The sequence below is a fragment of the Abramis brama genome (genome assembly GCF_963993115.1).
Source record: "Abramis brama genome assembly, chromosome: 18".
NCBI lineage: Eukaryota > Metazoa > Chordata > Actinopteri > Cypriniformes > Leuciscidae > Abramis > Abramis brama.
In genome coordinates, this window is record NC_139980.1 from 7,554,496 (window position 1) to 7,575,281 (window position 20,786).

General features: G+C 38.3%; 1 protein-coding gene across 2 annotated transcripts in view; it reads right to left on the reverse strand.

The window, feature by feature from the left end:
* kif26aa (kinesin family member 26Aa) overlaps positions 1-20,786 on the reverse strand; it is a 69,928-nt gene that overhangs the window by 3,666 nt on the left and 45,476 nt on the right. The window contains exons 5-14 of one of the 2 annotated variants that reach the window (XM_084091332.1): positions 19,369-19,558; positions 15,068-15,259; positions 13,765-13,858; positions 12,676-12,938; positions 11,737-11,920; positions 10,467-10,626; positions 9,737-9,899; positions 5,893-8,935; positions 4,663-4,841; positions 3,078-3,228 (exon numbers count right to left, since the gene is read on the reverse strand). In XM_084091332.1, coding sequence (XP_083947458.1) covers positions 3,078-3,228; positions 4,663-4,841; positions 5,893-8,935; positions 9,737-9,899; positions 10,467-10,626; positions 11,737-11,920; positions 12,676-12,938; positions 13,765-13,858; positions 15,068-15,259; positions 19,369-19,558 — 4,619 coding nt within the window. Of the gene's footprint in view, positions 1-3,077; positions 3,229-4,662; positions 4,842-5,892; positions 8,936-9,736; positions 9,900-10,466; positions 10,627-11,736; positions 11,921-12,675; positions 12,939-13,764; positions 13,859-15,067; positions 15,260-15,364; positions 15,426-19,368; positions 19,559-20,786 lie in introns of those variants that run through there. The other variant, XM_084091333.1, reaches the window with a different exon arrangement.

Genomic DNA, 20,786 nt, shown 5'->3' on the forward strand with positions numbered 1-20,786 from the left:
TTACTGTCGGGGATTGGTTGTGTCGAGTCGCGCCGCTCGTGTCTGGTGTAGACACGTGTTAAGCCTTGAAGGCAGCAACAGTACAGGAGAATTACAACTACAAAAACCTCAACAAACCTTTTTACAGTTTAGGTTTATGGAGAATAATCTGGAAAGCCAATGTCATCCATCCTTTTCAATACATTGTCTCAGGCACCAATTCAAAGTAGTCAATGCTCAAGACATTTCTGTGAATTCACCATTACCTCAGCATTTTCTTGTAAATCCACTGGCACTAAGTTCAAACACTTAAATTAAACTCATAAAGGGAGCCATTAGTCTACATCACATTGCTGGGAAACACATGAAGAGTTCAGATGCAAAAGCCCCTAAGTGCCATCTGAAATTTTCTTCTAGAATGATCATTTTTATGAAGCTTGTATATTTAAGTTCAGTAATTTCACTTAAATGGCAATGAAAATTCAGGCATGTGATTGGCTAAGGACAAAAAAGCAGGAAAATATACTGAGACCTTTATACTGAGACCTTTTTTTGTACAGTATGACAAATGACAACTTATTTGGTGGACGTGTCGCAGTGGAAATCAAAGCCAAGTGTCTAATCCACTGCGCCATCAACACCATTCTATAATAATAGTATAGTAATATAGTAATAGTAATTACTATACTATAGTAATAGTATAGTATAGTATAATAATAGTAGTAATAATAATTATAACAACAACCAACTTTTTATGACACATGACAACAACTTATTTGAATTTAAAAAATAAAATATATATTTTTAAATTTTTTTACACCAAACTTAAACTGCTTAATGTGCAATATCCAACTTATGTCATGAGTATGACACATAACAACATAACAAAAAAAATGCAATATTGTGATATATTATTACAATTTAAAATAATTGGTTTTCCATTTATTAGCCTATACTTTAAATTATCATTTATTTCTGTGATGCAAAGCTGAATTTTCAGGATCATTACTCCAGTCCTTTAGAAATCATTCTAATATGATGATTCATTATCAAAGTTGGAAACAGTTCTGCTGCTTAATATTTTTTAATAACCTGTGATACTTTTAGGATACTTTGATGAATAAAAAGTAATAAAATTAAAATAAAAATAAAAAAGATAGAAAAAAATATATTTTTCTAAAAAAAATAGAAATATTTTGTAACAATATACACTACTGGTCAGTAATTTGGGTTCAGTAATTTTTTTCTTTCTTGTTTTGAAATAAATCAATACTTTTATTCAGCAAGGATGTGTTAAATTGATTAAAAAAAAGTGATAGTAAAGAAGATTTATATTATTAGAATTTTTTTTTTTTTTTTTAATAAATGCAGTTCTTTTTAACCTTTTATTCATCAAATATTTTAAGCAGCAGAACTGTTTCCAACACTCATAATAAATCAGAATATTAGAATGATTTCTAAAGGATCATGTGATAGACCGGGTAAAACATTAATAAAAAAGTGATAATAAAAAATGCGTCTTAAAACTGACATGATTGTAAAAAAAAAAATCACACAGTCTGGAGAACTCAGAACAACTGCTAACATTAAGTTTAAGGTAAAAAATAACTGCCATGAAATTATAGTATCTTACTCCTATGCAATTAGATAAACTGTTCATTCACTACATCACTTTACCTCTGTCTTTATCCCCTTTTATCCTCTTCTCTTCTTTTTGGCACTGTATCTATCGCAGACTATAATGCTCATTTATAATGTGTCATGTAAATTCGGCCATCCGTCACAATCAGGAAACTTTCACCGTGTCTAGAACTGGCGCGAGCTGCCAGGCCCGTTTCTACGAGCCTGTGTGTTAAGCGCCCTCAAAAAAAAGCAATGCTGTCTATATGGATGCGGCGTCGCGCACGCTACACAATAAATTACCAACAACTGATCGCGCGCGCGCTCTGTTTCTGACGCACTTCAAGCACTCGCTGGGCGGGGAAAGATTGCATCTCTCTGCCATCTGTAACCATGTTGACGTGCCGCCCGGTGTGGCCGCGATTCGCGGCGATTGTGGTTCCGTCCCGGGTTACCATGGTGACGGCTGTGAGATTACCCCCCCCCCCTTTTTTTTTTCTTTTTTTTACAGATCTGCATGATTCACGTAGGTCACATTTTCAGGTCGGAAAATCCGGAATTCCGGATTAATCCGGAAAAATCACATCCCTGAAAATTACCTATTAATTGCCATTTAAGTGAAATAACTGAACTTAAATAAACGAGCTTGATAAAAATGATCATTCTAGAAGAAAATTTCAGATGGCACTTAGAGGTTTTTGCATCTGAACTCTTCACGTTGTTTAGGATGCAAGGTAAAATGAATCATTCCTGTCATTGATTCATGCTAGAGCATCACAATAAAAATGCCAAAAGAAAGTCCTTTTGGCTAAAATGATGTGGAATTGGAGAGTCGCTCATGTATACCACACCACTAAGTTTAGTAAAACAAAAAGTGTGACAAAAACAAAATGTACACAGTTTTTTGTACACACATTTGTTTGTGATAATTGTCGTCAGAATTGAACAGCACACATATTGTAAACACACCATGGTAATAATTGACTATATCTTCATTGTCAAATAAATCAGTGGGTTTCAAACATGGATCAAAACGGGCCGCAAAGACATCACCGGAAAATTAGCATAAGTCAGGCATCAAAGATAACTTCAGATATTAAATATGCTTAACACAATTTTAAATACATCATGTCCATTATTTTTTAAAAACAGAAATTATTGCACACTTTATTCTATTGCCAGCCCTAGTTTAAAAAAAAAAAAGACTGGCCAGCTTAATACAAAGTAAATATTCTCCAGATAACATCTTAATAATTCGCTTTGGTTTTAGTGCAGTCATAACATAAAATTCAATCATTTAATTTAGAAAACAACATGTTGAGTTTATATCATGCTTAGATGGGTCTTTATACATAAAATATATATTTGCCATAATACCTTAAGGAGGGGGTCTCTAATAAAGTCATAATTTTGGGGTCATTGCATAAAAAACAATCAAAAAATCCCTGAGACATACAATAATACACTTGGGAACTTACATTCTCCCATCCATTTGCTGGGGTCCAGCATGAGACGAGACTTGGCGTCCTCCAACTCCTTTTTCAGCTTCTCGTGCTTTGCTCTTAACTCCCTGATCTCCTGCTGCCTCTTCTCCAGCATCCTAAGGCGGGCGTTGAAGTACTGCAGACCCTGCAAGTGTGGGACAGCAGTGTGAGTTGTGCACAGTGAACCACAGACCTCTTGTACCTATTTCAAGCACCTGCTAGACTACGTGTGGCCCTCCTCAAGGCCTATTTAAGTGCAGTGGCTTAAGCTGAATTGATTCAATGCTCGCTAACCTGTAAAGAGGATTTAGGTCCACAGCCTTTTGGTCAGATTAATTAGGGCAAAGCTGGAAATAAAATTAGTATCCAGGTTAAACACTCACTGTTCTCTTAGATGCATGTTTACTTAAGGGACTAAAAAGTGAGATCAAGTTCAAGAGGAACTGGTAACTGAAAGGTTGAATTACAGGATAGATTCCTCCTGTCATGTGCAGTCTGTCATTGACAGGCAGCCATTGTAAAGCAAATGAAGAAAAAAACAATTAAAATTAAATAACTTTTTCTTATCTGCAAGTATCTCAGTTACGTGAGATAAAAACTCATTCAAGCTGTTGTTATTACTGTATGCCCACAGAAAATAGGATTTATTTTCACAAAACATAAATAAACCTAGCAGTTATACAACCTCCAACCCACACACATACATACAGATTCGCATAAAACAAGAGGGTGAACAGCCTAATTCTTCATGAGCAAACTGCCAAACTCTAATATGCGAGCTGAGATTTTTTTCTTAATTGAAAATAAATCAGAGCACCATTCGACTGAGTTAATGTCTTTTCCTCTCGTCTTCTCCACACAATTGACTGTGTGAACAGGGTTAGAAACTCACAGAGAAACGGTTAATGACCCATGGACACGCTGTGTGGAGTGAGCCATAAAGACCGATCAGGCGGGCCACAGATTGTGGAGCCACACCTCATTCATCACAGACACCCATGGCCATTCCCCAATGCGCTCTCTCCTTCTATCTCTCTCTCCATCTCTTCCTCTTTCTGAAAAGACCTTTGCTAATCTTTCCACTTCTTTTTCCAGTACAGCACCCAGTCATCCCAGTCTAACTAAAGTTATCAGTGCAATCTAAAATCAATTAGCCAACAAAAGTAATTGTCACAGAGATAAGTTTCATTCCTGACAACTGCACTTGTCACAGGATGTAAGAGAGACATCAGAATTGCTGCTAATGCTCTGATGCTTTTGAGTTCAGCATAAATGAAAAACTGATTTTACTCCATCATTCTGGGACTGTGCCACATTGTAGTTTTGTTTTACAAAGAAGAAATATTCAGTTAAAAAGTTAGATAAAGGGGAAATATCTACTCCACTTATGTTACTAATCCTAGTATGCTACTAAGCCTCATTATAACACTTATAGTTATTTTTTAGCCAATGGCTTGTAGCATTGCAGGACATAAAATACTTGAAAACATTTACAGTTTTTTATATTCTCTAGACTTTTGGTATATACTTAAGAATTAAAGCAGAATGAGATACAAATAGCATACAAATAGCAACTTACCTCTGCCAACCCTTCTTTCCGTCTCTGAAGACGTTCCACATCATCAATCTCGTACACTTTGATCTCAAAGGGTTCCTTTATAGTACCCCCCAGTGGGGGTAGATCAACCCACTGGCCTGCTGCACCCAGAGAAGAGGTGTCTGGCAGAGGAGCTGGAATCAGACGCCGTCGCTGCAGGCCTGGAGGGGTCACACAGGTCAATGCTCTTCATGTGGGCCAAAGACGAACAGCAGACTTTGTGGGCATGCTTTTAAATATGCATGAGGCTTGCAAAAGGTTACAGCATTTAAAGCATTAGTGATTTTTGAGTAACTGCAGATTACAGCATGGGACGAATGCATATTAAACACCAAATCTAAATGAACTAAATAGACTGATGGGATGGGATGATTTATTATTATTTATTAATCTGTATTTAAATACAGATTTGAAATCAACATTTAAACAAAATTTTATTTTGTTTAAGGTGGGTTCACACTTTATGATCTTTTACAATTGTTGCTTGTCAGACTGTACTGTATTGTCCCAGTGGTATCTTTGGTAAAAGCCATGGCACACTCTGCAACATCATTGGTCTTTTATAGACCTTATGTAGCCCCGCCCTTTTCAGCGCTGCGCTCATTGTCTTTTGTCTTCCGGTCTGTATTTTCACAGCGATCTTACGCATTTATGAATGAACGGCTAGATTTAAATTCTTCCTGGTCTACTGACATTTGTTAAGACATCTGCTTTAAACATTACAATCCTCATGATAACTTTCGTTAACTTTACAATAAGTAAATCCACTTCACCAGCTAATTACTCCTCGACAGAGATGCCATAGAAATATACGGAGCGACCAAAAAAAACATAAGTTCAAAGACAATATTCTAAAGATGTCTGCCCGCTTGTTTCTCTGGCGCATAAGGTTATATCAGACTGTATAATGCACATCACAGAATTTGGACCCAATTGTCCTATTATACTGGATGACAGTAATATAAAAGACATTCTATCAAAATTGTGTGAAACTGTTTTGAGGTTGAAAATATTAAAATGTTAAAATAATAATTTGTGGTCCTCTGTATCAAATGTCTAGATAGTTAATGGACAGATACATTAAACGTATTAACTATAGAAAGAGTGAATTGCAGAGACTCACCATTCTAACTTTTAAAGGCCATCTAATAAATGAATCTTGAATTGATCACCAGTAAATATTGCCCCAATTGCCTTGACAGTAAAACCTACCATTAGATCTCTTTTTGGGAGATTTTGAGGCCTTTGTTCGACTGGACGTGGACACTCCACTCTCACTCATGGAATCATGGGCAGAAGATGCACTGCCTGTGGTTTCACTGTCCCTGATCATGCTCTCATAGCCACTGCTGCCTCCACTGTGATAAAAAAGTGCAGTGCGCCCCATGGCAGGGGGCAGTTCACCACTAAGTACACTGCTGTTGTCACTACCGTGGCCACTACTGTAGCGCTGTGGACGGCGAGGGGCAGTGATTTTGCTGTACGGAGAGGGTAAACAAGCAGCCAATGGCGTTTCGCTGGAAGTTCGGGCATCATTGTTGCCATCTGCTTGGTCAGAGCCCCTGAGGTTTTTCTTGGAGCTACCAACTGCTAATTCACTGACCCGACTGTTAGCTGCACGAACCGCTTGCTTTGTGCCCATAATAGTGCCCCTTCCTTGTTTAACATTGGAGCCTGTGACAGAGCGATTTGGAGGTTTTCCAGTTGGAGGTAGACTGGTGTTCCGAGCAGCTGTGACGGCAAGGAACTTGGTGGATGAGCTAAGGGCCTTTGAACCAGTACTCAACAAGGACTTTCCTTTGTTACCATTCCCAACAATGGCTCTAGGAGTTATACTGGCCTTTATCTGTCCAAGCTTACAAATTCCACTAGTAGATGGAGGGGAAGTAGCAGTTGATGTAGATATGGAACAGGGAGTCCCAAGTTTTGGTACCACTTTAGCAGATTTGCCAGTGCTACTGATACTGACATTACTGTTCTCCCTCGAGGTTACTGGTTTGGAACCCACTGACGTTAAACTCTCACACCTTTCAAGGGACATAAGACTCCCAAAATACCTTCCATTGTCTCCTTTAGCACCATGTGATCTGAGACTAGACACTGTCTTCAGGCTAGATGATTTAAAGCTGAAGGATTCCCCCCTAACACGTACATCAAAGTCTTCCTCAGAAACCGATGCTTTGGAGGAAGACAATCTTGTTCCATCCTTACCCACAGACTTTAAGGCACTAGGCGACAACAAAATTCGTGTTTTCTGGTCGAGGCTTGACTTTCGAACAGGCGGAGCAGGGGGTGACATGCTTCCAGACTTAGGGAGCATACTACCCTTCTGTCCATTAGCTCTCTTTCCTAAGGATGAGAATTTCAGGCTACCAGTTGTGTGCGAGGCATCATTACCCCATTTCATCTCAGAGGAGCTATGTGGCACTGAAACCATGCCGAGAGTGGTGGCACCCCGCTTGAGCTGTGGCATCTTGCTTAGGTCTCCTTTCTTAAAACTGGCCTTCTCACAACCATCCACAACCCTTTGAGATGTGGATGACACATGCATTTTGGAAGGGCGAGGTATACTGTTGCTATTCCCACTTGTCTTTCTAGATGGAATCCCACTCATGCCATTTTTTGGTGGTTTACCAACAGAGCTAAACTCAGAATTCCTGGCTGATGTTATCCCACTACTAGTGTGGCTCCATTGTTCATCTATTCTGCTACCTTGGCGTTGTAGCTCATGGGTGTAGCTTTTGCTAGAAGATGCAATTTGGGTGCTCTTCCTAGGGAGTGTAGAAAGATATGAGATCTGGGCAGACTGTGAAGTCATGAGTCTATTAGATTTCATTGACTTTGGACCACAGAGGGATGCTTTGGTACTGTCATGAGAAAGAGGGCACTTAGATATGGACAATTTGTCAACGGTTGCAGAATCATAGTCTTGTTGTGAAAAGCAAATTCCACTGTCACCCAAAGAACTATTTGTTCTTTGCTGGGAGAAAGACTCAACTTGTAAACCACCAGGTAAATCCATCATAGAGCTGCTGACCGGTCCCTTGCGCACTCCCTTTGATGAGAGGCTCCTTTCAGTCTCATCATTACTCGGGGTACAAATATTTGTCTTGCAAGACCAGGAGCTGATTGAAGAGTGTGCAGTGGCATGTCCATCTGTAGATTCCTCTTGTGACTTGGAAGCAGCACCTTGGTTCAGCTGGGACCTGTTTATCTGGCATGTGTAAGCATCAAACTCATCGTTGATGCTGCTGATAATGCTAACAGGCCGTGAGCGAGATGCCAGGGCCTGCAAAGAGCAGTCGCTATTGAAGCTAATGATGCTGGAGGGTCTCCCATTGTCTGGAACCAGGCCAGCAGGCAGCTCTTCAACCACTGTAAACACCAGCTCATCCTCTCCATTGAGCTCCACCGGCTGCTGCAGTGTAACTGTAGTCCTTAAAACATCCCTATCAAGGCACCTGTTCCTCAAAGTAGAACGTAGATGGCTCACCTCTATAGGACTTCTACTGAGGTGATGGAATCTTTCAGTAATTGGGGAGTCATTTCGTTCTCCTTGTCTTAGGGCTTGCTGGCTCATACCCACTGGAGGTGTCCGTGTGGCTAAGCCACACTCTGTATTAGGAACTGAGGTCTTTGAGATGTTCTGTGAGGACGAGGCATGGGGTTTTTGTATAGGCCCTCTACTAAAGACTTTCTCTCTCACAACAGGCTCTGAATCTTGCCTTAAAGTCATGTTAATTTCAGATGCGGCTCCATGTTGCAGGTGTGCAAGCTTTTGAAGAGGGGACTTGGCGGTCCTGGATGATACAGAAACACCTTCTGACATTTTGTCCGCTCCACTTTTGGAGGCCGTCTGTTGGCCTTTTTCTTCACTGGTGAATACAGATGTGCTCTCACTGCCATCAATACACTCAAGCCGTTCTTGTAACTCTGCAAAGGTGTTGCATTTGAGGTGGTCCCCATCAGATTTCGGTCCTTCTTTTACACGCTTCTTGTTTAGGGAGGGAATGATAGGAACAAATGCTGGAGGGCCTTCATTGTCGCTGAGTTCACGGTCAGAGATAGGGGCCCCACCAGGCCCCACATAGATCACTGTATCACATGAGTGCTCACTGCTGGAAGAGTAATCTGGATCACTGGATAACATTGCAGGGTGGTCTGGGTCAAGAGCCACAGTCCGAGGGTGGAAGGGTCTTCGTCTGATATGTCCCTCTTCACAGGAGCTCTCCCCTCCAGAGGAACTTGATGCATACTGAACAGAATAACAAACCACACTGACTTAAATATATCTTTGCAGTTAATTCACAGCATGCAATAAATTCAGAGAGGCGTCCCTTTAGGAAACATGTTAATATCAGCCAAAGTTAAAAGTGCACAGCAAAGAAGAAGCTAAAAAACTTAGGCATGGAAAGGATTTTTTTTTTTTTGATCTATAAAATGAATATATTCTTTCAAAACAGCTTAATTGTGGTGAAAATTGCCTGTGTAATGAGAAAGGTTACATGCTGTTCTTACTCTGGAAAATGCATTGATTACATTTGTTGATTACATGACATAGGTCACTGAGAAAATTTGCAGTTAAATTATCTCCTTAACATTTGTTTCTCTGACAAAAAAAACAAATCATTATTTAAATTGTGAAAGCCAAAAAGTAATAAAATAACAGTCATGATCTATTGTAGAATGTATACAGACACAAAATAAAAAATGTATTGACAAAATTCTGACAAAAATAAATACTTTTTAAGTTTTCATTGTACTGAAGTCACAATAAATGATTTAAAAAATATATCAAAATGATCTGTAAAATATGTTAATTCAAATAATTTATAATTATTTAAATATAGTTATATAGTGTTTTCACCATTAAAAAAAATGGTCCAAAACATTTTTTTCAGCATTTTTTACTTTTAGAATCAAGTTTAGTGCAGTACTTGCTATATTGTATGGTTTACGTTAGTACCACGAATCAGTGCTTTGTAAAGTTGTTTAAAAAAGACCATGAATACACAAGCATACACAAATGATCAATATATCAGTTTGAATTACATACCTTGGATTTCTTCTTTCTCATGCGGTGAATACGGGAGGCAAGCTGCACAGTGGTAAGAGATTCAGCATAATTGGCTGGCGAGTCAGAGATGTGGGCGATCATGGTGGTTCTACAGTTGATGTTGCCCAGCGATTCCCTCAGCAGCATGGTAAGCTTGCTGTCTCTGAATTATACATCAAAAAATCTTCTCGTTAGCCAAAAAGGAAGCTAGGCCTTACAACGTTCTGCCTCTCTCTCTCTCTCTAAGACCACTGAGAGGTTGTCTTAAAATAGAGGATTATGAATCATACTTGAATAAAAGAAATCCCTCCTTTTGATGCTCACTTTCTAGTGACCTGATTTAGAGTGTTTATATTTTATTCTGTTGTGGAGGATGTTATTTTCTGAAGCCACATTTAAAAGATTTTTTTTTCTCCTGCTCGTGCCACTGTATTTCCTATCCCACCTTCCGGTGAGTATTTCTTAAATCTCTTTCAGCATAAATGTGTTACTCCCCAACCCACATACCTTTCAATATATCCCACCTCAGTGCAATTCACACTGGCTGCATTCTCTCTTTGCAAAGCTGGCTAATTGGCTTTATTGATCTGAGGGGAGTGAGAATGAAACCCTTGTAGATGCAGATCAGGAGGTCTCGGTGCGTGAACAGTGACATATTACTACCTTCAACAGAGATCTATCATCTCCCACTTTTGGTATGTATTGATTAATTAAACCACAAAACACATACCTGTATGGCACATGCTTGGCTCCATTGGCCAAAGCTAGGATGACATTTCCAAGGGCACTCAATGACAGACATTGGCCTCTCCCTCCATCTCGTGTATGGCTCAGATCAGACTCACAACTGCCTAAGTCCAGAAGATGCAGACGGCTACGACTTCCAGACACTGCAAAGTTATACACAGCCTGTCAAAACAGAACTTGACATCGAATGTCAATGTAAAAAACACATAGTCTGACTGTTTACAGGGCATCTCTTTATTCCAAAACCCTAAACATTCCAGAAATATATAAAAAGCGTAGACATCCATGACAAAAACATGTAAAGCTCCATTTTTACACAAAGTAAGACTTCTGTCCTGTTTAAAAGCCATCAGCAGTACCAAAATAACTGTATGTCCGGCCAGAGCGCAACTGTAAAAAAAAATTAACCTATGAATGGTTAGTTGTCTCTTTGCATTAAGCTAAGATAGGAGAAAGTAATTTGTAATCAAAAAGGCCACTGGTCACATTGGGGACCTTATGAGATAGCAGTTGGACATAGCATCTTTGCTAAGTGGTGATTCAATATCCCTGGCAGTCCATCAAACAGCAAGCAATAAAAGTAAGTACAGCTAGTTAGATTACAGTCACATGTAGGCCACTAGGAGATTCATTTATTTCACACTGAGATTCGAGGCCATTAACCTCACGTCGGCAGGATTTACAAAGCCAGCGCTCGGAACTGAAACCCTCAGTGGAGCAGGAATGCAAACGAGCTTCTCATTTCATGCTGAGCTCTATAAACACCTCTGCAGAAGAGACTCCAGCCTCATTACATATTAAAATCTATTCTAGCTAGTGTCAACGGCCAGCACCCAGCCCGCAATGCAGTGACGGGAGAGCAATACTAATGATCATGCTAATGTTGACATGCTGATTTGACAGGATGGCTACGCCCAGTAATGAAAATGTGCTAACCCTTCTTGTTAGCATTCTCGTAGAACCGTTATCAGCAGGGCTAAATTGAGGTAACTGATATTCTCTGTGAACATGGGGAGAATGATAATGGAAAAGTCTGGTATCGTCTGCACTCGGTAACAGTCTTCTCAAAATACTAATGATGTATAAAGATATATGATATGAAATCTTGGACAGTGATAAGAGGTGTAAAACTTAATTTGTGAGGTTGAGGTAAATTACCTTTGAAGTAAAAGCATTTTAAGGCCTGGATGTTACAGTATGGCTGTTTAGCAAAACGTACACATAGTTGTGAAAATGAACACAGTGAGCCATACTTCCTGCTTTGGTGCTCTTCTCCATACGGTACTGGGAAATATGTAGGGTGAAGAGCATGTGAGAATTCCAGCGGTCCTCTTCCTTGCAGTCAGATCTGCTGGTGCTGCGTGCTGCCAGTGCTGCATCCAAGAAGAAAGCCGCCTTCTCTGCAGAGTACGCCCGTAACTCGCTCTGGTTCTGCAGCTGGACATATTTTAAAGTGAGAGTGAGACAGAGATAAAGAAAGACAGAAACTACTTGTCAGTAAATTAGATGACTTGAATTTACTGTACATTACCATTCAAATGTTTGGGGTCAGTAGGTTATTTTTTTTATGTTTTTAATTTTTTGAAAGAATTGAATCAAAACAGACATTAAAGGACCTCATAATGTTCAAAAAGATTTCTTTTTCAAATATGTGCTGTTATTTTGAATGTACTATTCATCAAAGATTCCTGAACACAAAAACTTTTTTCAACATTGATAAAAATAAGAAATATTTCATGATCACCAAATCAGCATATTCAAATGATTCTGAACACTGTGACATTGAAGACTGGAATAAAGTCTGCTACAGGATTATATTAAATTTTAATTTATATTAAAATAGAAAACAGTTATATTGTAATAATTACATAAAACAGTTAAACTATAATGATATTTACAATAGTATTGTTTTTAACAAACAAATAACAGTCATGGTGAGAGAAAAATAGATTTTTCTTTTTTTAATTATCAACCTCAAACTTTTGAATGGCATGTTTATAAAAAATACATAATGTGGCTCCTAAAATTGTTACATAAAAAAAAAAAAAAAACTTTTTTTTTTTAAGAAATAAGCTATGCATTGCCAGGGAATCAAACCCATGACTTTGGCATTGCTAACACAATGCTCTATTATTTAAGCTACAGGAACATTATGTAGACCTACACATGCTAAAAAACAAACTCTAATGCACCTGGGATCCACAGACTGGGTCCTCTTTCAGGGAAATTCCTGCTCCCTGACTGTCCAGGGAAGTCCCTTTGGAAAAGTCAGCCAATAGGTCTCTCAGCACCTCCTCCCTACCACAGATTTCCACAGCGGACACACGGATGGAGAATCGTGTGCCGGCCTTCTCTTTCCTTTCCTCAATGAGTTTGAAGAGCCAAGATATAGCACAGGGTGCCACACCTAAGCTCTGTGTAGAGCTGTCCCTGCCGATCATGGTGTAGCTTTTGCCTGTGAGGTAAAGGTGAACTATGGTGAGCTGGCATTGCAGATGTAACCAAATATTCAAGATTTAGGGACTGAACGTAATTTTTTTGTATTTACTAAATGTGATAAAGACTATACACTACATCATGTTTTAATTGTCTTTACATGGTTATTATTTAGCTAAAAAAGTAAGAAAATAAGCGAGCAGCATTTGTCAACACTGTGACATTGTCACCTGATTAACTTAGCTAGACTTAACTACATAATGATATAAGAGCAGGTCTATAATGAGATTTGTGTTAAAATTAGCAATGTGCATGTAAAACGCCCCTGAGCTAATAAAATTAACCCAACAGGATGTTAGTCATGAGAGAATATATAACGCTAAAGCAGAGCAAACGAGAAGCCAAGCTAACTATGGGGGATTTAAGCAGCGCGGTGGGAGGCACACAGTCTCTCACAGTGAGGGGCTCAACAATAAAAGTAGAAGAGAGAGAAACTGAGCACTTTTCAAACACAGAGTGTAAAACGGGGGCACTTTGTGTTCAACGAACTGCTATTACTGCTCAAACACATATGCCCTCTCTGCGTTTCCCTCCTTGCTAGGCAATTTCAAGTGCAGCCAAAACATTTGTGTATTTCACAACACTTTGCCTTTCGCCTCATGTGAGTAATGGCTACTCCATCTGAAAATGGATTCTGAACAATGCATTTTCTTTCAAAGCATGAGTTGTGACCGAGGGTGGTGGGTAATCATAACAATAAAGTTAATTACCGTAAAAAAGTAAAAAAAAAAAGTAAAAAAAAAAAAAAAAAGTGGGCTACTAGGTTTAAATAGATGTTTACTAACCGAGGTTGGCTTGACCAAAACAGAAGATGCAGCCATCTGCCCCGTTGACCACAGACTGGATAACCTCTGCCACTGTCCCTGAGCATACCTCCGCCTGAGGATACAAACCCAAATTTAAACATCAAATCAAACCGTTTTCAAACCAGACAGACAGAATGATAGATAGAACGACAAACAGAACAATACATAGAATGACAACAGAGAGAATGGCATACAGACAGACAGATCAATAGGCATTATGACAAACAGAGAGACAGACAAAACGAGACAGATAGAATGACATACAGACAGACAAAACAATGGACAGAATGACAGACAAAACGAGACAGACAGACAAAACAATGGACAGAATGACAGACAAAACGAGACAGACAGACAAAACAATGGACAGAATGACAGACAAAACGAGACAGATAGACTGATAGACAGACAGACAGACAGACAGAACAATAGATAGAATGACAGACAACAATACATAGTATGACAGACAAAATGAGACAGAATAATAGAACGACAGACAGAATGATAGAACTATAGATGGATAGACTGATAGACAGAAAGATAGAATGACAGACAAAACATAACGAGACAGAATAATAGAACAACAGACAGAACAATAGAACTATAGATGGATGGATTTATACATAAAATGATAGAAAGATAGAATGACAGATGAGACAGACAGCCAGAACGATAGAGAACAATTCCCTATGTAACATCTTGCTTGTCCTTGCAAACTTTCCAAACAGATGCAGAATACAGTAAGGACACAGATGAAGATTTTAAACCTTGGAATTGTGTGTGTGTATTTTGCAGCTCGAGGAAAGATTTGACAGAGTTGTTGTAAGAACAACCTCTGATGTGTGCTCGCTCAAAGCCTCTTTTGTTCTGAACAATGTGGGGTAGTCATTGATCATCAGACCTGATGTTTCTAGAACAGGAAACCCAAAGATTCCAAACTCCCAGAGAGTTCAGGAGGAAGCAGAGAAAAGAGCTCTGTTATCTTTTCCTCTGAGATCACTTCAGGCGCTGTGGGCTCAGAATGATAACCCCAACTCTCCAACCCAAACCTTTTATCTCCCTCACAAACCAAGCAAAGCGGAATAGCTCCCTTACGAACTGCTTTGATCTCAGCATGGATGTCCTGCCAGTTGGAAATCAAATCTATGTATATTTTTGCTTAAAATGAAATTATAAGTACAGGCAGGACATTGATGAATTCTCTTTGGAATAACTTGCAAAATGCTCGCTTATATTACTCCGATTGCCAAAAATGGAGTATTTTTTATACCCCTTACTGTACCTGTGAAGCATCTTGAGTGAAGACGGCATCAAAGGTAAACATCTTTGGGGCGGTGGCAGAGGTGGAGCGTGTGCAGGTGGATGGCTCACAAAAGGTCAGCTGTTTCTTATGGCCATCTACCTTGAGAAAGGACATGGATTCTGAGGTGTCTCGTGATCCTTTGGCAGAGCATATCCGCACCATTACTTTCACCTGCAAAGCACACAATTACATTCAAATCATAATTATATTATTACATAATTTTATTTGTGACAAGCTTGAATTTGCGGCTATACGGCTTTAATTGCGACATCCTACCCGCTAATTCTCGCAATAATTGAGTGGTTTGTTGCAAGAACTCTTGCCAAGGACTCCCCTCATACTGGCAACTTGGAAAGCATGTAATCAGCAGAAGATGAATGTCGAGATTCCCAAAGCCCTTCTGTCCCCACAAGGGAACATCCTGCTGTAAAGTGTGGCTGGATTCACAAAACAGACTTGCCATGTTCTGACCAGACACTTCAAATCAAGATGAAACTGATCATCCAAGCATAAATATTAAGGAGCACAAATGTTTTATAACATTGATGATAATAAGAAATGTTTCTTGAGCACCAAATCAACATAGAATGATTTCCGTAGGATCATGTGAACATTGGAGTAATGGCTGCTGAAAATTCAGCTTTGCCATCACAGGAATAAATTACAGTTTAAACTATAAAATAATATTTCACAATAGTACTCTTTTTACAATACCCTAACCGTTTGAACAGTAGTGTACTTTAGAAGTATTCAGAAGTCAAAACCTGGAACATGGCACAAAGAACTTGGAAAATTACAGACATTCACAAGTGACCTTCAAAATCATGACTAAAGTTTCTTACATCGATAGCAATGTGGTAAAGCTATGGTTATTGTTATTGTGGCCATTGTTAATTTCCATCTCTAGGGATACTGTTATGCGCCAGTGTTATTTTCAGTCTAAGATAAAAGCTTTTGGTTATTACTGTATAAGAAGCCATCTTCCTTATTAAATTAAAAAACTTCATTTAGGGGCCATGTCTGAGAAAGTAACATGAACTATCTATAATCACTATGAGACACATGATGGACTTAACACACTCAAGTTCCAGAAGGCAGGGTTACTGAAACTTGCATGCAACATCTATATTTTTTTACAATCTTAAACACAAGCAAATGAACGATAGCAAAATGAAACAACACATTCCGCACAACTGAGGCAGAGCAGTTTATTATCACACCTACTCAGTGAAGCAATAATGTACTTGACTGTTAGTGTTTAACGCCTTATTTTATAGCTCTGCCACTAGGGACACTTTTAGAGTAGACAGCAACAAACAGCCCCTGAAGTTTACAGTCCTCCACTGAGATAAAGTATTCAATTGGCAGACAATATGGATCTCTGTTTCCTGATCACACTATGTTCCGTACTCATAGTGACACGTTTGGCATTAATAAAGACTGTTACAGACTAAGCTTTCCCTGCCAAGAAATAGATATAAGATCAGCGTCCTTTTAAAGTCACTTGCCTAGGCAAGATAAAACAAGACCAAATTAAAATATAAAACACTTTCACAACTATAAAATACTTTTACAACTTGTTAAAACGTGTTAGTCTAGAACCATAATTTTTATTTAGCCAGCATGAGAATCCATTTCCAACATTAAAATAAAAACTAAATAAAATATATAATAAATAAAATAAGTAATGTAATTGCAACCAAATCTGACAGCAAGTGATCGCCATTTGTTTAAAAAGAACAGCTTTGACATTATGATAGAAATTCCTTTTGTGTTTAAATTACGAGTTTCAAGCAACTCGTTTTCAATGACACAATTCAAAAATGATTTTCTTTGGAAGTTGCAATAAAAATAGAAAAATGGAAAATCAAACAATTCCCTTGAGTGGAAAAGCACCAGTGATTTGTCATTCAGTCATTTCCACACAGATTAACTTCCATTAGCGCTGCCTTCCCACAATCACCTGTTCCTCTCTACCTGCCATCTTCTAAGCACTTTGACATTTCCTTCCTCCAAAAATAAAGAAAGCGAAAGTGTTCATATACCCATTTCCTTCAAAAGTGCCTCAAAATCAGCAAGCAACACACTTCAACTCAGTGGGGCTTATCAGCAATCACTTCACTGTATTTTTCTTGATAAACCTCATTAAAAACTTGCAGCTGCTTGCCTTTGGTGTGACTTTAGAAAACTTTTAATGCCTATTGAGCACATTTTCTAATGCTGTGTATGCACAATGCAACAACACGATCAGGTGCACAATTAAGGGAAGGAAAATGATTTATTTACCTAGTCTTCCAATTGCAATGGATATGATGATGTAATAAACTCCTCTTGAGATTTTGAGTCAGGTGACCTCACTGTTCTTAATGAGCGAATCGCCTCCCTGCAGAGATGACGCCATAATAAACCTGCACAACCTGCTGGTGTTTATGAGTCAGCAGTCTATTATAGCATCTAATGCTAAGAACACACATTATCCTCTTACTTTCCCACAGAGAAGTCATCTTAAACCAGAGTCTAATGGGTCCCATCTCTTTGAATTTATTTAAAATGCATCACCTGTGCTGGAGGAGGGTCATACATGGGTCAATGCAATCTTCCTTGTCTTTTAGACCTCCTGGGGGTGTTAAGAAAAGGAATGAGTTTGTTACCCAAAATAGCAGCGACATGCTGAGATGCTCATGATGCTCAGAGTCCCATGAGAGAATATATATGGAACTGTCAGTTACATGGCAAGATACAGCAGCATATGTACAGATGTTTCAGAGAAGACAGTCAAAAGACACGACCTCAGATCATTATGGTTAGCAGGTTAATATTAAGCAGATGCTCTTTATACAAAGTGACTCAAAGTACACTAATTGCAGTAACAGTTCCCCTGGAGCGACCTGAGATTAAGTGCTTTGCCTAATGGGTAGCAGTGTGCTTTAGCATTACAGTGAACTGTCCAGACACTGAGAATTATGGTGTTTTTAGAGGCAAAACAAATGGTCAACTCAACCCTGTATTGTCTGTGAGACTACACGAGGGAGATATAGGAATTCACAATAAATCGGCACCATAACGCTCATTGGCGTTGGCCTATATTAGAAATGTTTAACATTTAAATGGGATTGGTTGATATTTAATACTGTTTTTACATTTAGATTACGTTTGCTGTCATTTAACGCTCACTTAAAGTAAAATTTTAGTTTAAAAACACTGTTAAATGTAATCTTAAGCAAATCTCTAAAATAAAAAGAATTTTCATACTGTACATTAAATTTGTGGGTATATAAGTTGGGATGTCTAAAATTCACATGTAGAATTTCAAACAATTTATTTTAGTTTTAAGTGTTTTATCTCTTATAAATTCAGACAAAATTGTATAGAAGTTTAATATCTGCATTTTTCGGTTGTCAGCCAAAATAATTATCGGCTTATCGTATCAGACATATGGGCATTTGAATACTGTGCATCCCTAAGGAAGATTAGTTTTATTAGTTTAACCTACTTCACTGTAATGCTCACAAACAGACGAGTTTTGATACTAAACAACCAGCATGGGGCAGCAGGGATGTCAGTTTGCTCATTTTACCCCTGCTATCTTAAAACTGACTTATTTTCTACTGCCTTACAATCCCAAAAAACATCTGATCTGTTGATTGTTTTTCATTTACTTATAGGGAATCATCAAACACAATAATCCAGATGACAAAAAGTAATGCTCATAATTCTGGTGTTCAAATAATCCAAGAATGCGAAATCCAGAAATGGCCACTGGACTATCATAAGCATTTCTATACTGTCTATACTGTCCAGCACTAATAAACAGTCCTATTCTGAGAGATAAATATGTCTTTTATCCAAATGCCCCCTGATGTCATTCTCTGACACTTCTGTTTTCATACATTGCTTTTCCCACTCCCACGGCCTCTCATGTCACTTGCAGCGAGGAATGCTGTCTGGCATTCTGAAGGAGCTTCTTGGAATTCCAACAGCCTGGGAATCAGGACAACTGGGCCAACCCATGCTGTCACACACAGTCTGCTTTGATGGTAACCCGAGAACAAGCCAAATCGATAAACCCACTGAGAATTCTTGAGCAGAGGGCAGCCAGAGGTTTACACATGATGTCATTTTAATAAAGAAGAAAATTTGTTTCTGCAATTATGAAGTATAAGCTTTCATGTTAACATGGCTTTACTTATTATTCACTTTGAGATTACAATAATTTTGACAAAATGTTTGGATCATTTTTTATAAATCAAAAAGCCTCTGAAGAACTGACTTTACTGTACCTTTCCCATCCCGGGGCTGTCCTTAGCCTTTGACCCTGCCCTGAGGAGACATGGGGGTACAGGCGGGGGCGAGAGCTGCAGGGCAGAGCTGAAGCCATCAGTGTAGAAGAACGGCTCTTCTGGGTCAGGTGGGGAAGGAGGAAGCGGCTGAGGCTTCTTTCGTTTGGAGAGGTTCAGCTTCTGGGCAGCCCTAGGAAAGACCAGCAAACAAAAAGTTAGGTCAAGGAGTCACGTCCAGAAGGCTCTTTCCGCATTAGCCCTGCATTGCTATACAGCTCCATATCTGTCCAAAGATTTGAGATGAACACATTTTGAATGGATGAGTTCTTCATGTCTATGACAAACCAGCAGCAAAGAACTGCACATAAAACTACACTTATACACAAATACTTAAATGCTGCATTTATGTAATCAAAAATACAGTCAAAACAATAATACTGTGAAATATTATTCCAATTTAAAATAATTGTTTTCTACTTTAATATATTTTGTATTGTAATTTATTATTGTGCTGGCAAAGCTGAATTGTTACTCCAGTCTTCAGTGTCACACAAGAAACATTTATTATTATTATTATTAGAAATTTCAAAAACAGTTGGACTGCTTAGTTCTTTTTTATAAAAACACTTTTTTTTCAGGATTCTTGAATAACAGATTTATTTGAAATAAAAATCTTTTGTAACAATGTAAACATATTTACTGTTATTTTCTACTCAATGTAATTCACTGCTTTGCTGAATAACAGTATTGATTTCTTCAATAAATAAATAAATAAATAAATAAATAAATAATTAACAAATCTTACTGACCCCAAACTAAATAAGCAAAAAAAAAAAAGTAAATAGAGAGTGGGATGCAGAAAAACTTGATAGAAAGTCTTAAAAGAAAAGACTAAAGCATTCCTAATCCAGCTACATACGCATGGACATAAGATTGCTGACAACAGGTAGTTAAAATTTGAAGAAGAAAAAACTCATACAGTTAATGGTTCATAAAGACAATGTCTTTGTTATTTCTAAAAAAGCTACAGTAAATGTTTTATTTTAGGGTTATGGTTAGGCTAAAGTAATTATAATTAGCTACATAGCCAAACGTATGTGGAGACTCCTAAGTTTGGCTTTCCAATTAAGTTAAATCTTAATGTTATACCATGCAATGGCATTCTCAAGAATTGTGTTCTTCCAACAGATTGTGGAGCACCCTTTTCCATATAGAAATGTTTTGAACACCTTTGAGATTAATCGGAACAGTGAGTCAGACTCCATCACTCAACAGCAGTTCCTGACCTCACTGTGTAAAAGTGCATCCATGTTCCAACTCCAACATCTACTGTAGTAGAAAGCCTTCCTAGAGGAGCAAAACCTTTTAGGAAGGACACGATATTGAAAATGAAGTGTTCAACAAGCACATATTGGTGT